Source organism: Ruditapes philippinarum, unplaced genomic scaffold (assembly GCF_026571515.1).
Source record: "Ruditapes philippinarum isolate M1 unplaced genomic scaffold, ASM2657151v2 ctg3668_1_1_1_1, whole genome shotgun sequence".
Lineage (NCBI taxonomy): Eukaryota > Metazoa > Mollusca > Bivalvia > Venerida > Veneridae > Ruditapes > Ruditapes philippinarum.
The window spans coordinates 84,711-112,120 of record NW_026858450.1 but is presented as its reverse complement, the minus strand read 5'-3'; the positions used below and the strand labels follow the sequence as shown (position 1 = coordinate 112,120).

General features: G+C 28.9%; 1 protein-coding gene across 1 annotated transcript in view; it reads right to left on the bottom strand.

Moving 5' to 3' along the window:
* The window catches only part of LOC132753207 (fatty acid-binding protein type 2-like), a 61,966-nt gene extending 59,548 nt beyond the window's left edge, over positions 1–2,418 (bottom strand). The window contains exon 1 of the mRNA XM_060743651.1: positions 2,319–2,418. Coding sequence (XP_060599634.1) covers positions 2,319–2,394 — 76 coding nt within the window. The 5' untranslated portion in view covers positions 2,395–2,418. The remainder of the gene's footprint in view (positions 1–2,318) is intronic.
* Between the last annotated feature and the right edge of the window lie 24,992 nt (positions 2,419–27,410).

Below are 27,410 nucleotides of genomic sequence, written 5' to 3'. Positions count from 1 at the left end.
AGAAATAAGAAAAAATAAAATAAAGCATTGAATATTCTTGCATGGTTTGTATCGAAACAATTTTGAATAATATTATTATATTGAAATAAACGAGAATGATATAAAAGCGTTAAATTTGTGTGCTCCTTATATAGGTTACCTTTATATAGTTTATTCATCTGTCATTATGGTAATAGAATTTATGTTGCTTATATAATAAAACTGTGTAATCTGTTACAATATACAACTAAATTTGATTTTGTTGATGACTATAACAATATTTGGTACACGATGTACTTGAAAGAGCAACAGATCAATTAAGGAGCACAATGTGGTAAAAAAAACTAAAAAAACATCAACTCTTTAATAGATCAAGTGTGAAGTACTTAAAACGGCAAAGTATGCAAAGGATATAAAGAGGTATACAGATAATTAAACTGAAAATCAATTTTCTTGGGATTCTAAGTCCGAGTTTGTATACTGCGTTGCAAATTTCATTTGTGGTTCATCTTGGACATTTAAAATGCATGCAGAATGCAAATCAATTCAATCGTTGATAATTATACAAAGAAAAATGAAATGTGAGTAAATATCCAAGTTTTCATAAATGCAGTTATTAGTTAAAAAAAGTATATGGAAGTTACCATTATAATTTTCGTCTGATCGTGTTCCTCACTTGTCGTATGGGTAAATTCAGTTGCCGTCAAAATGCAACTTTACTATAAATATTTAACCTGTAACTTGTTATCACGATGTACTACAATGTTTAACACTAAGAGAGCCAATTAATTGTAACTTTACAAGCAGACGAATAAATAATCAAAAGTAATAACTCCCCTGTCTCGTCTGTCTGAACCTGCGGTATGGTATTTGAAACTTTATAAAATAACGCGACAGCATACCTTTTTGATATCACGTTTGACATTTTAGCCATGGAAGGGAAGAAGAACTGAAGATTTTAAGTACAGAAAGTATGAACAAAAAAAAAATCTTCAAAATAGTCATGCTTTTTATAGTCCAAAAAGAGTATGTTTCAATCAAAAAACGTATATACAACTATTTAACTATTTGATATAAATTTTAAAAAAAAATCCAATCAAAACGTCTACATTTCATGATGGAATTAAAACCTCCATAAAAATCCCATTGAATTACATTTGAAAAATCTATTTTTAAAAATTTGAATTATTATTATTATTATTTTAATTGAATAATTTTACATGAAAAAAAACGTACACTTTCAAAATTTGCCTTTGTTTTTGATAATATTAAATTAATATACATTGCAAAGTATGTATTTTTTTACATATTCCTTCATTAATAAAGATGAATAGAAATAATTATGATAAAACAAAGACAACAAAAACATTCATCATATTAAATATAATTCAACAATAAAACAATGAATCAATGTTTATATCTAACAATATTGCAATAAGAGTCTTAAAGAATATCAAAATGTGTGACACAACCGATCTAATGTACACGAGTACATGCTATGTTCTTTAATGCGGTATTGTTCCAATTGAAACACTTCGTTATTTACAAGTATATTTTCTTTGTCATTTTCTATTTACATTCTTCGCCATCAGGTTAGCTAACAGCAACTGATCCTAGTTTTCCCTTTCAAAGGATTTATGATTTTGTCCAGATTGAACGATGGACACGTGTATTTCAGAAATTTGGCTTGGTAAAGGTTCATCAATAGCATTCTTTCATATTTACACATATTACTATTAGGATTTGCATGAAATAGTAAGATTTTATCAGTTAAACTTTTACATAATCATTTATTCGATTTAAAAGCAGACTTAATGATGGAATAACCGTCTTAAAATGTCACAGGATCGGGTGAATTTGAATCTTCTTATTTCAAACACTGGGTAAATCATTTTAACAGTTCATTCCCTTGACAGAAAATTATGTTCAGATGTTCATACGACATGGTTTTTTGTATGTGTCCTAAATGACAAAACAATATGCGGAACGAAATAAAGAGGATTTTTTGAGAAGGTTTGTGGGTAAGTTAGTGTTTAAATACAGATCTTTAAAATGATAAATGATAAAGAAGTTTACAAATCTAATTACTTTTAAAGAATGATTTAATAGGAAATATCGTCATCAATTAATTGATGAGTGTTTATTCTATTCTTAAAGATATGGCATGAATTTTAATTGCTTCAACTGTCAAACTGTTTAAAAAACATCTACCAATTCCATGTCAAAACAAAATCAATTTACAATATTCATTTTCATATATCTAAATAAAGATTTTCATTAAATATTTGTATAATAAATTAGAAAAAAATAATGATAATTATCAATCATATTTAATTTACCTAAGGCTGTTGCCATCTCGTCATATCCAATTTTAATTTCTTCCCTCCAACTTCCAATGAATGCTTCCACTCCCATTTTGCTCAATTTTGTTCTTCAATAATCTTAAAGTTTAACTTTTGAGTTTTTATATATTTTTTTCAAATCCTTTATAAGTTGATATTGATGGATAAATAGTACTATGTTAAATGCTGTCAGATATTGTGAATGCAAGTGTCAGCAGATGAATATTGGCAGGCAGACTGCGCAAGCATTTATATACGGAAAATGTTTCATTAGAAAATAATTTAATTTACCACAAATGCTTGCCTTGCATATTATGGGAACATCAATTCTGTCAATGACTTTTGATGTGCATAACTTTCTGAACATCTATCCAGAATAATAAATTATAAATCTATCATGTAGTGTAATTATTTGTTAATTAAATAAACATTCATTATACAATAGTCAATTCTTAAATTTGCACAGGGTAATGGTACTTATTTATTATAATACAGACTTTCCGCTATAGACCATATCACTTTGATTTAGATCATGTATTCTATGCGAAAAGTGAATATGAAAAGGATTGCATTCAGCACTGCTTCTTAACTTGCCTTATCAAATTTTGACTGAAGAATTTCGAAGTAAAATAATGCTCAAATATGGTATTAGAAACTATTAATTATTGCTGCACAATCTCTTTAAAAATATATAATAAGTATGTTTTGACTTCACACAAAGTACATATGTTTAAACTCTACACACTAAAGGTTGTCACAATCAGAATATAAAGTGACATTTAAAAAACATCTGGCAGTTTTTGTAAATAAATAAAATACGAACATTACTTGACCTGTAATAGGAAACGCAGCTTCCCATATATAGTTTGTTCGTCCTTTTCTTCAAATTAGACATATTCAGTTAGAATATCATAGATTTCAAGATTTGTTTTTGTAATTAAAATATTAACTTAAGAGAGGACAAAACTTAAAATTTTCCACACTTGGCGTCCCCTTAAAGATCAAACTTAAGTTATTAAAAACCATCTCATTTAAACACTTTAATGTTTAATATAATAAACTATTGTAACATATATCAATGATCTCAACACTCAACCTTAGTCACTAGAATTAATTTAACATTGATATTCTTATAGCAAATAAGACTATGTTATGTCAAAAATTAGTCCAAGAATATTATTTATTTTTTGCCCTTGGGAATACACATAAAAATGAAATGTACTTAAAAATAGGTAATAAAATGAAACACAAAAAATATTGAAATAAGGAAATGTATTACCAATACATTCTTACACTTGTTTATTTAAGGCAAGTTTAACAGTTGCTATTAGCATTTTGCTTCTAATTCAAAATAACCCGTAAGGTTGTTTTAACTTTCATTGTCCAAGTATTGGTAATCCCTTATCCAACCAACCCTGCAAATAGTCTAACATAAATAACAAAATAAAACATAAAAACAACAACAACAAACAAAAACAAAAAAAGCACAAATTATCACAACCCATCGGATAACAGGATGTGTAAACATCTTGTTGTTGGCTCTTCCCCAACTTTGTATTGTTCTACAGCATAACATGATAAACATTTTTATAATTAAAATGTATAATATCCACCTACATAAAATAATTGTGCACTCGCCATCAGTCGTAGAAAGCACTTGTTAAGACTTAGTTCAAATCTATAACAGTCGGAAAACAATGGAATCTCAGACTTATTGAATTTCCATTATTCTCAGTATGTACTGTATGTACTCTGAAACGTATTCATTTATAAACGATTGATATAATCTAAATTTAAATAGAAATACAAAAATATCAAGAGTACACTTTTAATAACCATATAAATAAGACTATTTTTAACGTCTGTCTTACATTATATAAATGAGACCAGCTGGTATTGTAAAAAAATAAAGTCACTTAAATTACAAATAATAAAAAGAAATATATGTACAACATAATATCTTTCATTCAATGAATTTATTAAAAGGTAAACTGATACAGTATTCCACGAAAAAAAAAACAATCCAAGTAATCCTTTCATTGGAATTTAATTCTGGAAGAAGGTCTGTGTCTATGAGTATGTTTTTTTTTTCAAAACACGTGATTGATGTCATGAAAGTCTTTGTAAAGTGCGCCACACCATGATACAGTAAATGTCAATGCAATTGGAGACCAAATTTGTCCAGCATTTCTTTTTAAAAGTATGTTTGGCAGAACCACTGAAGTTTTGAATATGATTCAAACAAAAGACGGTAATGGAATTAGAAATTGCTAGATTCTTACCTCAATATAAAATCAGTTTATTATTCATCTTAAGTAACATATTATCTAAAAATCAAATGAAATCGTATCGTATCGTATGCATACTAAATTTACAAAAAAATAGAATCCCTAAAGAACGCCCAAAACGGCAAAATTGAAAATGTTGCAGGCTCAGTTTGACTGAGTCTGTTCATGGACGGTAATGGAACATACTATTCATATAATTCCGATACATTTCATTTATTGTAAGAAAAAACAATGTATTATTTAATTAACTTATACAAAGACAATCGTGTCAATTAAATAAGACTACCTGTGCAACGTGGTATTGAAGTATTTAAAATCTTCTAAATTTCATTTATATCAAATACTTTAAGAATTTCATTTGCTATAATTCATGGCATGGGCCTGTTTAATGTATGAATGTCACTTGACAATAATTTGTGTTTTGACGTTTATGGGCTGAGCAAACGTTTTTATGCTTATTTGCAATGATTTGCTTGCAATATTGCACATCTTAACAATGACACGTACATTCTTGTTTGGAAAGTAATGAGGATTTTTTTGTTCCCGTTTGCAGACATAACCATACAGATAGAGTTATTGCAGCAAAATTTGTATGTATCCTATTAAAAACTCAGTAAATTACTCAACTAAAATGCGCAATAAAGAACAACAAATAAGCACATCATTCTGTGCAACAGTCTAGAAACGTTGACAATAAAGGAAATTTTTATGAAAATTCTTTGATATTGGTCTCAGTTAGAAGCGTTTGTTCCATAATTATCAAATTACACGCACTTCTTTCAGATCAGATTAAACTTATCTTAGGTCGATACAAAGCTGATTAGAGTTTGTTGCTGTTGTTTTTATTCCCAATTTGTCTAAATTTTGTGTTGCATTAGCAAACAATATGGACATAAACTCTTAACAAGCTGAGCAGCAACAAGATAACATTGAACATGAAGAACATTTGCCATTTAAAAGATTTTAACATATATTTAGATCCCTTTGATATATCTGTCCTAATGTTATCTGAATTACTACTAGCATTCTCTATCACGAATAGCATGACCTTACAAAAGCTGCTATAAACGAGGTTAAATAAAATCATAATATACGAACTTCTGTCGAGCGTTACTAGTTTATGGTTTTATTCAACGATTTAAACAAATTTCGGATTGAATTTACACGACTATAATATTCTATTTTTAACATAACGGTTAACAGTTAAAAAGGGTCATTTGTCGTTAACGAGCTTATTTCTTAACGCTAGCATTAGCGTGCTCTAACACTATGTGTGTATATCAGGCAAGTGGCGTCACGTCAAAGTGTTATTGCACTAGTGTAATATCGTTTTTATAAAATGGGTTTATTGCACTTCTGCATCGTGGTTTATATGATAGACAGGACAGTAGTTTTATTGACTACAGTTTTTAACAAATACAGCAATATTTCGATATTTTATCCAAAAATAAATAAAACAATCAAGTTATCTAAGTTCAGTAATAAATAAAGCAATCCTGGTGTTAGTGTTAAATGATAATAAACATAAATGTTGCAATCATAATCATTCTTAATTCTTAAAATGAAAAACAATTACAAAATGAGTATGGAGGCTGACATTTTTGTTGTTGTCGTTGTAGTTGGTGACTCTGCAATTTTTACGTTAATGTGATAATTAATCATTATAGGACTGAGTTAGCCCTAAGAAAATATGCCTTAATATTATTTTGTCTCAAAAACACTTCACAGTCACTTGAAATTATGAATTATTGTTATATTTTACGATTTTGCTTTTGAATTGCAAAGCGTCTGTAACTCAGCCACCATTCAGTAACCTATTTCGTTGATTATATGAAGATCAGTCACTTTTTGTCATACTGTTGTATATCAAAATGATTGTTATTTTACCAAGAATTGTATTTTATAAGTTTTACATGCATATAACTTACTGTTGATGGGTAAAAGTCATTATATCATGTAAGGAGTCTCAGAAAATGACAGGTTGCTTGTAATTCCTGCCGTTTACCGTTCATTGATTTCATTGGCTAACGGTGGCCGAAAAGTTATTCATTGGTTAGAAGGGTCACACCCCTCTTTCTGAGACTCTATCCATTGGTTGTTTTAGATCACGTGGACTAATAAAACGGGCGGCGACCAGTTAAATTCAGTTGCGTACGGTTATTTGACCGGCAATATTTGAAAAGTCAAAGAGTATTCATACTTGATAGTATAAAGCAAGTCCGTCTCATCCGTCAATAATGACCGTTTTATTAGTATTCGAGTTCTGTCCCCTTGTATTAGTATCAAATAAGAATCTATTGACATTAATCCGTTTATAAATTATCGTTTGTAATATTATACTGTATAGATTTATTTAGATGCTGAACGTTATTTATAATTATTAGACAACATCTTCGTATAGTTAGGAAATAGATATCAATTCTGAGTGCATTGTTGTAGAATAATGCACGGGTTGAGTTCAAATGCGAAGTAATATAATCACGAAGGCCGATAGGCCTGAGTGATTAATTACAAAGCATTTGAACGAAAAACGTGCATTATTATACAATAATGCACGAAGAATTAATATCTATTTCCATTCTAACACGTCAAGAAAAAATATAATTATCATTATAAAGTTGGTCTTTATGTTTGGCGGTTAAATTTGTTTTCGCCTCAGAGTTTACAATAGAAACGTTCTTTAAAGGCTGTTCCAATGGGTTGAAAAAAAAATGTCGTTAAATCTACCGTTTGTAGAAACATTTTGAGAATAACGAATTTTGAAAACGTTGATGATAAAACTTTGTTTGTCTATTTTATTTCAGTTTATAATTTTCCAAGCGAAATACTTCCTTCAAATTCCAATCACAAAATTTCGTCTCTAAATTTTTTTGTTTCGTTTTTACAGTCTGAAAAATACATTCCTTCCCCATGCTAAACTGCTCTTGATGACATTTGGGCATATTAAAGTATCCTACGAGCAATAACTGCCGTATGCTTTATGAAAAATTGAAAAGCATTGACAGCCATCACTCGTAAAATAAGTTAAAACAACCCAGCGTTCCTTACAATGCCTTAGCAAGCTTCCAAGTTTTCCATTTTCCTACCTCCTTTTCTGAATGTTTTCACTTCTGTCAACACTTATTTTTTGTCTGTTACAATCCTCAAATAAGTTTTCTTTCTTTTAAAAAGGTGTATGACTAACAAATCCAAATTATATCCTTCTGAATCTTACACAATTATTTTCCTCCCATGAAATACACAACTTTAAAAAATGGCTGCCGCTTACATTTTACAAAGCCAGGTCTAATATAAATTCGCAGTAAGTAACAGAAATATGGATGGATGGTTGGACTTTTTCTCCAACAAGAATTGTTTGTTTTTATTATTAAAACAAGCGATCATTCATATTTTTTAATAAAATGAATAAATATCACCGTCATTTAACCTTGATTGGCGGACTTATTTCTCAGCTCAAGACTTCTTGTTTTTAAAGAGTAATTCCCTCTGAATGGGGCTCTCAATGGGGGAAACATATTTTAATATTAACGTTAAAATTATGGAAATTTCGTTTTAACTTGTTTTAAAGCATAAAATAAAAAGAAAATTTGTCTGTTTGTTGTGTAAGATGTAATTTTATTTCATCTCGTGAACTTTAAAAACAGTATTCTCACTCGTGGCTTCGCCACTCGTGAGAATACTGTTTTTAAAGCCCACTCGATGAAATAAAATTTCATCTTACACACAAACAAACAAATATCCTCTATATATTTTTGCATATGTAAGAAATATATTAAGAAAATAGTTATATAACTGCCTTTGATGGTTGTATTTGTTTTAAGACAACACAGTAAGGTTACGGTATTATTGTCGGAAATACACTTACTATTAAAATTTCAAATTTACTAAAATTCAATGTAAAAGCGATTCTCTTTAAATCTAAAAATACATTCAGAATTATACACACATTGCTAAACAAATTCTGTTTAGATTTAACCAGACATTCATCATCTAAACACGATATACACGAATTTCAGCGACATTTTTTGTTTTGAGTACAAATAAACTTATTAAAATCAACGAACTGTGAACGTGGTGACGTCTTCGATCTTTGCTTATGGATTTAAGTTTGTATGGAATAATAGGTAAAGATTTTTTTTTGATTCGTCAATATGAGTTTCAATATACAAATAAATTAATATTGTTTAATAATTATAATTATTAATAATAATATAAGTATCGCTTTCATAAGAAAACATAACGTTATGTCAAAAATATAACAAAAACCGTTGACTTTTGAGATACATCCATGAAAAAAAAATGATTTGACTCATGGAAACTTTGGTCAAAGAGTAATTGATCCATGAGCTCCAGGGCCTTCTGATAGTCACAATATTTCAATATTTAAAGCCAGTACGTTTTGTTCTCTGTTGAAAATCGCTTCCATAAGAGTGATACTACTCATACATGAAAAACAATACATCAACTCGTAGTACAGTTTGTTAGACTAGGCCTACCGAGAGCTTAGCAATTACAATTTTGAATTTGAACAAGTAATAAGTGTCATAATTACACCATCAAAAAAGCATTGCTTACATTTCATCATAAATATACAATCCAAAATAAATTTTTGAGAGAAAAAGTACATTTACCTCTGCCGAGTATTTTTTTTAAGATACATTTTATTATTCATCAGTTAAAGAAAACTTCTTGCATTAGAGGGTTTACACACTATAATTGTCGTTCATTCATGCTCGACGAACATTTGTGGTGGTCCTAATCTTATTGTTACACTAAAAGTAGTAAAAGATAATAAACAAAATAGTGAAACGGCCACAATATTAAAAAAACAACAATCATATTTGGGAAACATTTTTCAGTAATTTTCGAGCACATTAACCTCGCTGTTCTCCTGGTCAGATGTTAGCAAATGAAGGTATCTTTCTGGCAGTTATTTGCGTGATTCTTCAGAATATTATGAGTTATATTTTTGATATCCATGCTATATTGGCTATCTTGGTAAGTGAAAGTCTAGCATCTTTGTCATTGATAAGCTTGACTTTATGAATGCTTTTGTCAGTAACTTTGGGGCGTTTTCTTCCAGTCTTACTGGCATCTTTAATTAACTAGTGACTTTTTTATATAATTTATGCATCCACATCGAAACAGTTGCATGCGATACTTCATTGTTGCCATACATACTACAAATATCATTATAAACATTAATAGCAAATTTTCGTAGTTAAGCCCGAGGTTTTATGTAAGGTAGTATTACATGAAGTTACTTATGAAACGTATTCGTAAATTTCAATAAAATTCTATTTCGGTTGACTAAAACATGATGTAAGTATCATTCTATTAGAAAGCAGATGCTCTGAAGCATTGCATAATTCACACAGACACAAGAATCAATAGCTGAATTAGAAAAATAATTAGAATTACATTAAATATTGACCCACCCTAGTGCAAAAGTGCAAAATAATAAAAGAATAATGAATCTAAATCATCTAATTATATTACGTTTATTGTACAAAAAGGTTTAAAATAATAATCTGATCTCACCAAGGAATACTTGTCGTTTTGTCCTCTGTTGGGATTTTGTTAATATGCGGATAAACATTTTTTGTTCAGAATTTTTTAATTATTGTACCAAGACATAAAAGAGTGATTCATACTTTAATGTAAGAAAATTATATTTTATACATCTGCATGTTCTGATATGTTAATCAATTCCACCACAGACATTGCATGACCAATTTAAAGCCGACATAATGATTCAATACATTTAGCATATGCCTGAATTGCCAAAGGTTAGATTACAACTAAAAAAAATTCACTTTATATGAGGAATTGTTGAATTCTTTAATATTCTTTAACCGATCTGTTTATAACATATATCATTTTACTAACATGTTTAAGATGGTGTCAGTATTTGAAATACTTAGTAACGCAATATGCATTCACAATTTGTAAACTGGCTGAATTTGAAATGTTTTATGCAAAGAAATCTAGAAAAAGATTAATCCTTCGGAGTCATTAATCACAACACAATTGATGAAAATTGCAGACTTGGTTTGTTAGAGTCAGTACATAAGTAATAATGAAATTTCATTATAATAACCACCGGATCTTGAAATTCTATCAAATAACAAAAATAAACGATGATAACCAAAAATACACACTATTTAGTATAAATTAACACAAGGAATGAAATTCCTTTCTCCTCATCCACATTTGTTATCCCGCAGAACCCGAAAGATCAGACAAATATAACATCACTGAAGTAAAGTATTGGGTAACTTTTCAATGTTTTTTACGCCTTTTTGTCAGAATTATTAACAATAAGATAAGCAGAAGGGTAAAAACCTAATGTCTTACATAATTTCTAAACCAGTGCTGTTCAGGAGCTTTGCGGTTATAATGTGAATAAGAAAGTTAAATAGATGAAAACATGTAAAGTATATTATTGTATATTGCCAGAACAAACATTTGTTTCTGTCTGCAATTTGATATGATTTTATGTATATATTCCAGTCGTAATCAACTTTAAAGTACACTAGCAATAGAAGTAAAATACAAAAATAAACTTTGATGTAATGAAAGGTATATATTCATTTTAACAGGTATTTAAGGCATTCTTTACAGAATCAACAACATGATAAAGCACACATACTTTTTTAAAACAAAACGAGCATTTACAAGTTATGAATTGTAAGGCGTATCTTCGACTAAGCTGTTCACCATTAAATGTGGTACTTGTAAAATGATGTGATTAACACTCCCTTTACCTAGATCTGTCACATAGATAGAGATACAAAGTTTGTCTAAGTTGTGATCAATACCGGTATCTATGTCTTGATAAATTATACCGAGGATCATAGAAAACTTACAAACTAGCTTTATGATTCATGCGTACAACATACATGTACATCCACTATTCACCTGATTTTGGCTTAAGTAATAACATCAAGAGAAATGCAATGTAGTCCCAGACATTTCAGAAACAACAAGATTGGTGCTCTATATATCCAGTTATAATTACTTTCCTAAAAAAACCTATCATAATCTACGTTCTACAGAGTGTCAAGGACATTTGTTTTTAAAAGAGAATCAACAGAATGTCTGATACACTTAAAGTCAGAAATGACATCAAGATGTTACGTTGTTTTATACCAGCAATCACGTGCACCGGATTGATTAATTGATTACACTAACCATTTTCTTTCTGTTATTTACTTCTATTATTTAGTGCATTTAGAACATGGTTGATGATTCCCACAAACCTCTAACTTGCTGCCGACAAATAATTATAACCATGCGACAATTGCAGACTTAGATCAGGCGGGTTATCTGCACCTGTCTAATCACGGAAACACAGTAAGCTCTTTATTTAAAAAATGTCGCTCAAAATGATAAATGGTTTTGTCCTGAATGAAAGTTGGACAAGTACATTTAAGATATAAAGCGTGATAGGGAAAAGCTTCATTCTTGTATACGATAACTTGAACTAATAATAGTTAACCACAATGTCTTCATTACATTAGATCACATGTTGTACATAAGAGTACTTTAGATTACTTCATTTGTAGAACCAGATCAACCTGCTTTACCGAGAACGGAAAGGTCGTAATGTAGCATTTGTTCTCAACTAGTTCTGTTGATTCCATATTTATATAAAAAACAGAAAATATATATTCATAATGAATGCTTTGCAACATATTTACACCGCAACTCTTCTATACAATGTACCAATGCATTCATCAAATAAATGTTTACTTATTACTGAAAGAACATTATCTAAATGTGGGTTTTTTTTCTATTAAAGATTCAACACACCTTATTTATATTCAAAAACAATTTAGTAATCAGATTTTTCTCTATAAAGAAACAGTTCCTAAGAAATATGTTTAATATATAAAAACTCGCTGATTTTCCACCTGCAGCTCGCAAGTGTATTTATCTTTTAGAAAACTAATCCTTGCAAATGTCAAACATGGCCTTGTGGTTTAGTTAAAAAAACAGGTCTGTTCTTTAGGAACACCATTTCGGTGCAATATAAAACTGTTGAAGTGAATTGAAATAATAGCAAAAATACATGCCGTGGTAGGTTTGCGAATTCAAGTACAAAATGTATATAAATCCGACACTGTTCGGACAAAGTCCATCTGTTATCAGTTTGACTTTCTGTAAAATTAACAGGGAAGTACTAAATATGAGAAGAAGTTTCATTGGTCATTTTAAAATTACAATCTGAAGTCGGTGAATCTCATTGGCCATTCAAAAATAAAATGTAAAGGACGGTTCTAACTATTCTAAAATAAAATAAAAAAGGATAGTTATAACCGTTCTAAAATGAAATTTTAAGAATAGATCTTATATAAAATGTAAGGCTATAAAATAAAATGTAAAGGATAGTTCTAAAATAAAATGTAAAGGAATAAGTATAGTTCTTTATCTTTTAGTTTAATTTGTAAATGATTACAAAATTTATAAAGACAAACATAAAACAATTAAAAGGGACACCTTAAATAGAAGTTGTCCTACTTTGAAAAAAATATCAATATCAATATGCTATAATTTTATTTCAACGTTTACAAAATGGGTTTTTTCTTAGCTACACGAATTGTTTATTATGTCATTATTAAGCAAGCATTGCGAACATTTCTTTTTGTATTGAAAACTTTGAAATAGCATAGGTTTACATGTTGATTTGACGGAGTATCTTTCTAAAGATACTTCTTGTTTCAACTGTTTTCAAAATATTGCTATAATCTTCACATTTTGTCGTTTTTTATTTAAAGAGCTAGGTTAAACAATCATAAAATTGTAAAGACAGTTCGTTTGTGTTCTTCTAATACTGTTGTTCTTTCTGTGAAATATCTGTAATGTTTTGTTTAACATTTCTAATTATAAAGTACAGGAGATTGTATCAACCATAATTTATTTGAAAGTTACAAAACATAAATTCCATTATTAAACTTTTTCTCAAAAAAGAACCAAAAAACGTGAATGCAAAGGTATCCTTTAGATTGAAATATTTGAATAGTTTTGATAAGTCGATAAGTTGTGGCTATGTACCCAAAGGCCGTTTTTTGTAATTTGCCCTTTGTACTTCTAAATAAATATTCTGTTGTACGGGTAATTATTTATTGATTGTTTCATAATAATATCGAAAACAGGACAATTATTTGTTATCGGGTTTCAATATTTGTGTTTAACTCCAATATCTGCATTTATATGTACAGATATGCTAATAGCATTTTCATCATCGTATTTATTCCGAGAAACTAATTACCATAATTTGGCAACACTTATTCTTTCCGCATAGATAAACAATAACTTCCTGTGATATACCACCCACAAAATTTGCATAGCACACTCACTGAGACTCAAGATTTTAACAAAATATATATACTATATGTAAGTTATGCGCGTGATACAAGTATTCACATTCTTTAAACTGTGACGCAAACTATTGTTTTCAGCTTTTTACAGTCTGCGTTTGTCGTCTTACTTCTGTATATATTTTTTTAGTGGCAAATGAAGATTTTGCGAAAAAAATATTTTTTTTTGCAAATGGTTGTGCATAAAGTTACAAGTTATCGGAAACCTAAATCAAAACTGCCAGAAAACGGCAATTTATTCTTTCCCAAATAGTTTTTTGCCTGTCAGGTTGTTTAAAATTAACAAAATAATATTCTGCAAAAATAGCTTCCCTGCTCTATATGGATTTTAAACTGTCTTCTATGATGATTAAGTATATTAAACTTTGCACGTGGCTATTGTGATATATACCGTAGCCTAAGAAAATTCACAGAAATGTTCAACAAGAACTTTTATTAAATGACCGAATTAATTGTTTTTCATTTGATAGATTTTTATTTTTGTTACGCAATCAAGCCATTAATAAGCGAACTGAAAGCACATAAGGTTATTCCTGTTTTCTTTAACGTGAATTGATCTAAACTCATAACAATGAACCAATGTCAATATGCGGTTCTTCATTGTAATTTTTTTATTTTCTAGAAAAATCAAGGATAATAATAGACAAAATTTGCCTTTTATTAGAGTAAGAAATGACCAAATATTTTGTTTAGATCTTTATTTGAAAAATGAATAATCGTACAATTCAGGATTTAACAACATATTATTAAATTCGTAAGTAATATTACATTTTACATATTTTCCAATAATTGTTTATTTAATTTTGAAAAATACATTTATGCAAAGTTTTATTGAATTCTCAATTGTGCTATCGCTCTTGACCGATTGTTTATTATCAATGTTATGTTAAGCTTCCATTCATTCTACCATGCAAGTTCGTCATTTGATTATTATCTATTTCATATTCTTATCGATATCACTTAGCATACATGATACTTTCTATACGCCAATTCTCCTTCGGGGCCAAACATGATAGAAGTACAAGATCAGAGCTTACACTCGCTCTCGTATTATTTGCAATGGAAATAAAACAGGTCTATCTTTATTTTTTCTTGATTGGAACTAGTCAATATATTATCAATTGAATTAAGTTGTAGAACTGAACATTTGGATAAAAAATAATTGTATGACTTATTTTCATTTTTATTAATAATAAATATTTTGTCTAAAGAGTCATCATATTTATTGACCACTTGTCGTGCTTTAATTATGCTAACAGATTACAAATTCTCACTATCTGCTTTGAGTTTAAGCTGATGTGAAGAAAATATTAATTACTCTAATGACAGAATGTAAGCCTAGTTCAGGATTTGACCGCAACGAAATAAGGGCAATGACACTGTTAATTTCTGATTTTATTGATACTATTATACCGTTATTAAGATTAAGAATCATAACATGTTTGTCATGAACACATTACAAAGTAAGGGAAAATATAAGTTTTGTTTTTATCATTCTTTATTTATGTACAAAATGTAAAAGAGAAGTCCATTTTCTAAAAGACATTCCTGAAACTCTTATACATTTTCCTGGTATGTTTGTAATTACATAATTTCTTTAAAGTTTTGGTAGCAAAGGGGAAAATTAACCATTTGCTGCAAACTGTAAAATAGGAGCTATTAACTTCATTCCCGGAACGATTTGTATTTAGCTTTATGCCTTTTTAAAGCAATTATTTCCTTAGTCGGCAATGCTACTTCAAGTATTTCAAACTGATAACAATCTATGCACCAAACGATCGACATAAAAGACACGAAAGAGGAATACAAATAGTTTTATTACAACTTTTCATTTTACTAAACACATAACATCCTATGTATGTTTGAATTATAAATCATCCTAAATGTCTAAAAGAAGAGTTAGAAAACATTAAGAAAAGAGCTCAAAATATAAGTTCAAAATGATCGTAAGATTGCGATAAAAATAAGTAGTATCTTCATGGTAAAATGTGAAATCATATTAAGATGATTTTTGCTGTGAAATTATTAAATACCTTTTATGGATAGATCAGAGATTTACTCAAAGCATAGAATATGAGGAAATTCTAATTGTTATATAATATGAATGATAAAGAAAAAACCTCCAACAGTAGCAAATTATTTCATGTTGAAGATATAGATTGGCTTTGTTACATAACTGTAGTGTCATCTGCTATAGTTGAGACAGGTATGTTACATTTTTGTAAATGTCTTGAAATGAGAACAAAATAACATTTCTTTGGTGACAAATTGCTATCCTAAAAATTAAAGGGAAATGTCTCGATATTAAAATTAGATAAATAACCACAATAACTAATCTAGGAGGCAGACAAGTAAAAAACCACTATTACAATTCCTGGAGAAACTCACTAACAAATTAGACTTTTTGCTCAGAAGTGCGTATTCGGTTATACATAATCAGGTAATATAATGAATGGAAATCTAAATCAAATAATCATATTAAGTGCATTAAGTTTATTGTATAATAATAAGATTAAAAGTAATAAACTGATCTTATCAAGGTCCACTTATTGTTTTGTTTCCTTTTAGGGCTGTATTCGAGTAGATACGCGAATAAATGTTTTAGATGCGATTTTTACATATTGTACATATTGTATCCTGACATGAAAGAGTGAATCTTTCCTTAATCCCAGAAAATATTATTTTACTGCTCAGCACAACAGCACATCGTAATATATTTCTTATATTATAATCAAGTCAACCACCAAGTACGCCCAACAAGCATTATATTAACCAACTTAAAGCTGACATAACGATTAAATACTTTCAGGATATAACTGCCTTGTCAAAGATTAGAATATGTCTGCTAATATATATGCAGTATTGTGGAAGTTGTTTATTTGTTGTTTATTTCATACGTCAATTTAGTAGATAATTTAATAATATATTTTCTTTATTCAGTATGTGCATATTTACAAAATTTGCTGTAGACTTTTTATGTTTACATAAAGCTTTGATCAGAAATATTAACAATTAAATAATGAGAAGGTCAATATATCTATTATATCTATTTCAAAAAAAGTGCTTTGATGTCTTAATCAGAAGCTGTTTTAATATGTTTATGTCGCAAAATACTAGTAATATGTGTTTGGCAATAATACGTTTAGCATAATATAACAATATGTGTTTTTGGCTACATGTTTAGCATAATATTATGATATGTGTTTGGCAATGATATGTTTGGCGGCATGATATAATATTTTGTGTTTGGCAAAAATATGTTAAGCAATAATATGATTGGCATAATAAAACAATGTGTGATTGACACTAATATGTTTGGTATAATATTATATGTGTTTGGCCATAATATGAAAGAGAAAGTTAAATGGCATAAAATGTAATCATGTTCATTAATATACCTTGCTACATCAAAGAAGTGTTTGTGCCTGCAATTTTACTTTATCTTAGTCTTTAAAAAAGATATGCTGCAAGTCGAATATATCAGCCTCATGAATTTTCAGCTTTACTGCAATAGAAATAGACAAAAAAAGGAAAAGTGTCTTTTTGGTGTACAATATTGTTTACAGACTCAAACAACGTAAGAGCATAAATAATTGTGAAAAAAACAACAACAAATATTTCAAGTCTTGAAATATGTGGCTTTTTATCGACTGTTCACCATTAATTTGCTTTTGTTCAACTGATATGATTAACATTCCCTTTTATCTGAAAATGTACTCAATATCTGTCACAAAGAGAAAGAGAGAAATATAATATAAGTTTGAACTTTTCGTTTGGCAGACGTACTTAACGCAAGTGTCTGAGTTTTATAAAATATTTTAAAAATCATATATATATACTGGTATGTTTTGGGGTTGATAGGTGCACGACTGCTCTCATCTTTAATGACATTTGAAAGGTCAGCGTATTAAATAACATTGATAAAGGAAAACCACAGCCACAGTTAATTCTGTCTCGGAAATCTAAAAACCATTATGCAACATGTTAGATAAATAAAACATACAAACCTTATGAATAATGTTTCAAACAAACGTGTTTAACCACTATCCATCTGATTTTGGCTCTGATTGATTTTTCCATACATACTAGTGATATAACTAACGTATCGTCATTGACATGTAACGATGTTTAAATCATTATCATCATCGTATTTATTCTGTTAAATTAATTACCAGACGATTTATAAAGCAACTGTTCTTTCTGAAGTTACTACTCCTATGGAATACCACCCACGTAATCCTTAAAATATTCTTAGACACAAGATTATTCAAAAGATCTATCATTTGTTACTTGTATGTTGTCAGAAACGTATATCCAAGAGTGACATAAAGTATCTATTTTGTTTGTCAACTTGTTCAAAAAAAAGAATATTGCCTTTACATTTTTTTTCTATTTTTCAAAAGAAAAAACATCATCAGCAGGACTCATCTATACAATTGAGGATATTCAGTACCCCATACGGACCGTTTAAAAGAACTAGCGCATGTATAAGACAGGCCAAATGATGCCAGATATTGACCCATAAAATAAATGTAAAGTTATAATATCGCAGTGCTTTTGTTAATGTTAGGTTCAACATCCCCTCAAGTGTAATAATGGGGAAATATAAACTTAACTTCAATTATATTTTGTAATTGTATCTTTATTCGTTTAAGATAAAAGAAGGGTCTGACGGCTCAAATCTGATATAACCAATTTTACATTCTTTATTCAATTTTGAAAATTATATAAATGCAAATTTAGAAATGTTTTGTTGAATTCTCACGTGTGCTATTTATCATAGTCAATGTAATGTTAAATTCATCCGAACATGTAAGTTAAACATTTGATGAGGCAGATGCAATCTCAATGCATGTTCATATATTATACATTTTTATCAATATACCTTACCTTGTAAAATACTTTTTTACGCCAATTCCAATGAACTTTTGTGGCAAACTTAAATATTAGTGTATTAAACATTGATTCTTTGCAAAATGATTTGTAATTATATAATTTATTTAAAGTTTTTGTAACAAAGAGGATAATGGAAATAAATTTAATCATTTGTCGCAAAATATGAAATAGCAGCCTTTATCTTTATTATCAGATCATTTTTATTTAGGTTTTTGCCTGTTTAAAGATAATGCTACTTAAAGTATTTCACACTGATAACACTGTATTTCACCAAGCAATCAACATGAAAGAAACGAAAGACGAATACAGATTGATTGTTTATTGCAACTTTATATTTTTCAGGTGTTTGAAATATTATCTTAACAATAAATCTAGCAGGGAGTAGTTTGTTAACTTATCATGTGAAGATAAAACGAGTGACATTAAAAAGTTCGTTTAATCTACAAATTGAGAAATATTTTATTTTCTTAAAATAGTTTATTTTTGAAGTTTCAGAAAACGTCCATTTATTTAATTGTCCATATGGCTTAAGGTTCGTATGCTTCTTTCGGATCTTATACTTTATTACATTAATAAAGCGATTTATGTACTATTTTATTTCTATTTCTCTCCATTTATACAATGCAGCTCTACTTTCTTCACATGATTGTCGTCCAAAATGCTTGTAATCCGTAATTAAAATATATTTTTAATTACATGTTTGCCCTTCGTAATAAAGATTTCTAGGAGTTAATGTTTCTTTCAATATCAGTTCAGAAGAATGCTTTTGAGTCCATAAAACGTCATATCCTCGTTTGAATTCACGTCAAATAAATGTTATTTTTAGTAAATTAATATGAAAATTTTCTAATCCAGTACATTCATGAATTAAATAAATTGTAGTTTTGTAGATGTTTTGAAATTTCCTGCAAATGTTTCTTGTTTTTTAGATTGATTTAAATCAGACCATATGTATACATTTGTACATTTCTAAACAAATCAATTTAAATAACCTAAATAACTTTCAGTATGAAACAGTATATAAATAACACATGGGTTTGTGGGTAACAGTAACAATATCATCCCGAGGAAAGTACTTTTACGAGGGATGATAATTTTTACTGTTACACACAAACCCATGAGTTATTTATTTTATAACCCCGAACAAATACTGAGATGATCTGAATTTGTAAACATATCTAACTGTAACAAAATAAACCAAGAGTAGCAATAACTAAACTGCCCTTACATTGCAAGTGTACTGTAGGCATACTTGAGAAGCTGTTTTTCTTTTATTCTTTAAGCAATTAATGGTATCTTCCAGTCATAAACATACAATAAGCTGTGTTTTATTTAGAAAACAAAACAAAACCCGAACCCATTTATAAGGTTATGATCTGTGAAATCTGATCCTTTTGTATCCAGAATATTCTTCGCATGTTTTTTTTACAAAGTGCATTTACAAAATAACGATGATGTCCTACAGATGTCTGTCCACCAACTCGGATGTTTACTTTTGGCTATTCAACAAAAAGATATTTTATACACGAAAAGAACTCTAGGGTGCAAAGAACTAAATTGTATGAGAGTTATAGTTACTTTGGTGATGCCCTAGGCCCTATCGTCGAAAATAAGAATTAATCGAGAGAAAAATGGCGGCCATTTTATTTCATTTTATTTAGAAAATAGACCACGTGACCAGATTTTATACTGTTGAAAAAAACTGTTACCTATGTAACAGTACAAAATTCTTAGTCACGTTGTACACTTGCATTAACAGTAAGAATAACTCCCATAGGCCTATGGGAAATTAACATTACGAAAAAAGTGAGGGGTAATAATATGAAATGTTACAATTTTTGGAGTGTATAACTGTTACTATTCAGACAAAAATATAAAAGCAATTTTAAATAAAGTACGGTTTTATGATTTCTAAAAGAAAAGGAAAATCAGCAGTCAGAGAAGCTGTTATAAATGGTAGTTTTGTAAATTTGAAATTTCCTGAAAAAGTTTCTTATTTTCTAGATTGATTTAAATCAGAACATATGTATACATTAAACTTTTTTTACATTTCTTAACAAATCAATTTAAATAACTTAAATGTTTTCTAGTATGAAACAGTATGGATGTTACAATTTTAGGAGTGTATTACTGATATTATTCAGACAGAAATATGAAAGCAATTGAAAATAAAGTACGGTTTATGATGTTTTCTACAGTGTTTGATATGGAAATGATAAATCAGCAGTCAGAGAAGCTGTTATTTGTTTTAAAGAAGCACCTGATGCGTTCGTGAACTCGTACGTTTGGTAATGAAGCAAAAGCTTAATACAATTTCATCCTGATATATAATGATTGTAATAAATCCACAAACCTAACTATGTAATGTATTGTCAAATACGTTTTTGATTCTATCAAATATTTTTTGTAATTACTTTGTTCCTTTGGTTTTGTAACGTTACGGGTTTTTTTTGGTTTTTTTAGTGAATGTTATAGGAAAAAGGATTTTTAAAGACTTAGTCTGTCGTTCTTATCCTTTTCCTGAATATGAAATGTTTGATTTGTATTGTATATGTATATATGCAAATGTATATATTCAGGAAATAAATATGTAAATATGTTTAAACTGATGTTTAAGTTGCTTTAAGTACTCTTGTTTTATTACTGTTCAATCACTTCAGGAATATGTTCACAGGGTATCATATTCATGATATTTTCTAAAAAAAAAACTCCAATTTGCGTAGTTCTACCAATGTTTTCACGTTAAAAGCACATTTATCCTTTTTTGTCTAGATCTAACACCACCGCTTTCCATAGGATGTCAAATAATTTTGACTATTCAAATCCGAACCAAAATATTGTTATTAATGCATGCCCAATGACAAATGAAATGTTTATGAAATTGTTTTGTAAACAGTGACTATGCTGTGTTGTGATGCACTTTAACATGATGTCAATGTGTTCATAAAGAAAATAAAAATGAGTGCCAACAATTATACTTCTATTTAAATAGATATTTTTCAAACAATAAATAAGACAATCTTGGTTATAGATTTGTTATTCAACAAAACATTAGGCAATCTTTGGGACATTTAATTAACAATAAATACGACAATCATGCTGATATTTTAATAAACATTAAATAAGGAAATCTTGGTGATATGCTATCCAACAATAAATCAAGACAATCCTTACGATATATAATTAATAAAATAAATAAAGCAAAATTGATGAATTATAATCCTACAATAAATAGAGGATATTTGTTTGTCTTTGTGTAAGATGAAATTTATTTGGTCCAGTGATGTCCAAAACAGTTTTCTTACCTGAAGCTCATAAGATGAAAGAAACTTGTATCCTTAATTATAAGGTTAAATCACATTTCTTTAAATTATCTTGCATATGAAAGCTTGTTTGTCCTACTAGTAACCTTATTGTCAGAGGGACTTTCTAAATCAAACAGTTAGACAATAGCTCAAAACATAGTTCAAAAATATCGTTAATGATGTATAAGTCGAACACGATAACGTTTACATTAATTGGTCGTACTATAATGACATAATGGGTTGAGGAAGTTCTTCAGTTATAAAATTTTGCATTTTTATTGCAATATGGAAAATACAAGAAGCGCCGCTCTGCGACGAAAACCAGATTTTCAACAACGACCAAGTTTTGATGTGACAGCAATCAATAGGTCAAAGTGCACTGAAGTTATTGGGTAGAAGCTAAAAATTCTTTTGTAAGCAAATGACCTTGACCTTGCTCCTGCCCGCACACCAACCCGCCTGCCCGCACGCTGACCACGGCATTACAATCACCCGGTTTGCGTTGAAAACCTGGTTAAAAAGTGGTCATGGACACATAAATCTGAGTAGCGTAGTGGTGAGAGAGTTCCGCTTAATATGACTTAAAACTAAGTTCATGTCATTATGTAGTTTATGCTGGTTTTCTTATTTTACATTGCTTTTTACTGCATCTCCACCAGTGTTTTGTATCTTTTATAAAGATCCTACATATAACATTTATACGCCAAATTATGTATTACATTTTGACGTTGTTGTCCTTGACGTCATATGACGTTGACGTCATTTCCTGTAAACAAAGTATACCTGATGAAGACTTTTGAGTCGAAACGTTGTATAAACGTTCAAATAAAATAATTACATTTTTAAATTGAAACTGGAGTTGATTTCTATATTCAAACTTACAATAAGACATTCATGAAATTCTCATTCATTTTCCTACCAAATACTTTGTAATTATATAATTTGAACAAAGCCTTGGTGCCAAATGGATAATGGAAACAAATTTGCCAATGTGTTGCAAATTGTAAAATAGCAGTTCTTATTTTTATTTACGGAATCATTTGTATTAAGGTTTTTGCCTGTTTAAAGCAATGTTGTGATAGTAAGCAATGCTACATAAAGTAGTTCACACTGATAACACTTAATTCACCAAACAATGGACATGAAAGAAACGAAAGGGATTACAGATTGTTTTATTGCAACTTTGTAAAAAAAAAATTACAGTTTTATAATAAAACAATAAGTTAGCAAGGAATAGTCAACTTATCTTTTGATGATAAAACGATTGACATTGAAGGTTCATTTACCCTACAAAACGATTTACATTATTTCTTAAAACTGTTTATTGTTCGAGTGTTGTTATGGTTTCAGAAAACGTTTGAATAGCCCATATAGCTGAACCTTCTTTTGCTTCTTTTAAATATTATAATTTAGTACATTTATAATGATAGCAATCTATGTACAACCCTGTTTCTATTTCTCTCCATTTATACAATTCAATTGTCCTTTCTTCATATGATCGTCGTCCAAAATGCTTTTAATCTGTTATTAAAGTATATTTCTAAACTCATGTTGCCCTTTCTTAATAGAAAATACTCATTTCTAAGGGTAAATGTTTGTTTTAAATAAAATTCAAGAGGAATGCTTTTTCGAAAAAAAAGTCCAATATCCGGTTTGAAGTCACGCCAAAAACAGTTAAGTAAATAATCTTGCTTGAAATAACAACTTCCGCTAGTTAACATATTTTAGCAGGATGACATTGTATATCTTAATAATGAGTGCTAACAATTTAACTTTAATTTATATACGGTTTTGGGGGAAATGATTGAAATGTGCCTGAAAAGCAAGATATTAAGATAAAATAATGCGTTATCTTATGTGACTTTTTCTTACTGTTGATTTTGTATCTGGAATAAATATCATATCAATAATATGAACATAATATGAATAAAAATAACAGTATTACAAAGGCTGATAACAAAAGGCTAGGGTTGTGAAATAAACAGCCTAAACCACCAGTATATGAATTCCTGGTTTAGTTTTTTTTCAAGTTCTTTAGTTATTGAGATATACAATGATGGCACTTCAAAGGTACAGCCATGTCATAGACAGCACCAGGTGTTTATTTCAAATATGTCATTTATTTTCAAATGTCACCTTTAGAACAAAGGTGGTTTCCTGCAGTGAGTGCTTTACGATTAAGCATATCTTATTTTATAGTTTTCAGAAATTCCTCGCCCACAGTTTCATATTAATGAAATTTACTTTTTAGCTCTCAATGAACTTGGAAATTGATAAATGCGTGCATTATCCGTACAATAATAAAACTAATTGTGGCTTCGAGCAATATGTTGTCACTTTTAAACATCATTATGTTTGTCTAAAAGCAAACACATAAATGGACAAACATACCTTAAACAATAAAAGATTGGGTCTTAAAAATGTTTACTTTTTTGTGTTGTCAACTACGTAATACTGAAAAGAAATTTAGAGATGCACAGAAGTACAAAATATAAAAAACAAAAAACATTTTTTTCGTACGAGATACTGGCATATTATAAATTATGTTTCATATCAAACTAAAGTTCATTAAGTTGAAAGTGGTATCAATATCATGCTTTTTCAATGTTTTGATTAACAATATCAATAAATACAAGATGAGCAATACCGGTTATATTGCGTTTAAGCAAATTATGTATTGGTTCAAGCAAACAGATATTGACATTCCAATATCTGAGGGAAGAGATGAAATAAATTACTAATGTCAAGAAAATTATTACAACAATTAATAATTCTAAAAATTACCACCTCCACATAAGTGTTAAAACCAATAATATCTATGAAAACACAATTCCGATTAGGTAAGTAAAATAATTAGAGGATATTTTTTCGTTTGAGTGAAATATGGAATATATTTTCACGAAACATGATAAAATGCCACATATTTTCACATATTTAATTTAATTATCAAAGAAAATGGTTACGAACCCCCTTGCTTGCTACGCAACTGCAATTGTACAGCGTTTTGTATTTATCAGTTTTTTCAAACAAAATGGCGAAAGAAGTCCATAAAAATAAATATGAGTTTTGACTCCGCCCACTTTCATATTTATATTTCATATTTATTCTTAAAAAATATGAAATGTACTTGACTGATATAGCACCATATTTTATGGATAAAATTAAATGAATACTGATATTATATGAAATAATTTGAACTGCTGTCACAGCTGTTATAAATATACCAGAGACAAAGTATGCAAACATTGAATATGTCAAGCAGTTAAATTAAATTCAAACATACTAGAAATTAACCAAGGTTTATCAATCTTTTAACTCCTTTAAGATAATAATGCTTTTACGATATGTAATATTAGTAAGTTCATGAATTTAGATAGTATGATCTTATATTTATAGCCAGAAACAATAAATGTTTTAATAAAAGTAGAGTCCATTTAATATACATTGCCTATGTTTAAATATAAATTTTATTTTATTTGATGTAATAACAAACATGGCAATTATTAGTATTTTAAAAAGAATAATTATGTTTAAGATTGAAGTAAAATGTTTAAAGATGCCACAAACCATGCGTGATTAGGTGTAAAGTAAGATAATGTAGTTATGCATATTTGTATTGACGCATATTTAATAACGATATGTACTTCAACAACAAATTAGGCCATCTTGATGATATTTAGCTTACAATAAATAAAGTAATCCAAATGATAATTTATTGAATAATAAATAAAGCAATCTTGATTATAATGTATTGAACAATAAATAAGGAAATATTGATGATATGCTATTCAACAATAAATAAAGACAATCCCTACGATGTATTATTAATAGAATAAATAAAGCAACATTGATGAACCATAATTCTACAATAAATACAGGATAATTGTTTAATTTTGTGAATGATGAAATTCTATTTCATCCAGAGAGCTCCAAAACAGTATTCCAACATATAGCCCATGAGAGGAAATAAGATATCATTACACTAAATTATCTTGAATACCGTGTTAAAGTCTGTTTGTCCTACATGAGGCACCGTTTGCTGACGACTATATCAAAAACACATGAAGACAAAAAGTACAATTTTTTAAAATGATTGTTAAATGGCGAAACATGTAGTCTCTTCGTTGAAAAGTGTGGAGATATATTTGATGATTCTCGCTGTGAAATTATCAAATATGTTTTATGGATATATAAGTAATCCAGTCAAAGCATAGAAATTAGAATTGATGTCCAGTAGTGTATATATTGTAATACGTTGCGACGTAATAAAATAAATGAAAATAAATCTAAATCATTTAATCATATTAAGTTTATTACTTTATTGTATAATTAAAAGTTTAAGTAATAAACTAATCTTCTCCAGGTGCAATTGTTCTTTTTTTCCTTTTGGTCCTTCATAGATACACGAATAAACATTTTAGATGGGAATTTTTTGCTTATTGTACTTAAAGTAGCGAAACATGAAAGAGTGAATCATACTTTTATGTTAGACGTTTTGTTTTACATCTCAGCGCAACAACACGTTGTAATTTGTTATATTTCAATTAAATACAACACCCAGCATGCCTAACAAACATTGATACTACCAACTTAAAGCCGATATAACGATTCAAAAGTTAGAATACATCTTCACCTTTTAAAGGGAGACACAGGCAAAGTTTTCATTCCTTCATTTTGATTTTTTTCAGTCATTTTTCTATAAATGTCCTCCAAATGAATACACTAGGCAGACACAGGAACAAAACTTTTCTCCTTATAAAGAATAAACTTGCGGTTTCCTAACTTGACCCACGTAGGTCAGGTTAGAGAGTCACAATTTCACAAAAAGTGTCACAGTGAACTCTTGAAACATTAACTTTATAAATATATTTCATATTGATAACTTAGGCTACTTTTAATAATACAATATCCACAATAGCAGTTATTGTAACTTCCAGGATTTGTTCAAGCCATAAGACATGTTTTTAAAACTACTCGGTGATTCTGTCTAAATTTAGATATATATATTTACGCTTCGAGTCCAAAATATACAGATTTTATACATAAATTTATGCTGGGCTTTAAAATGTCATTTTAGCGTGATTTGAGAACATAAGGTCATTCTACTATGTTTGTCATTAATTTGCCTGAGTATCCTTTTAAAGCATAATTGTGAAAGTTTTTTATTTACTGTTTATCACACACCCGTGCCGATTTTGCGACTCCGTAAATATGGTA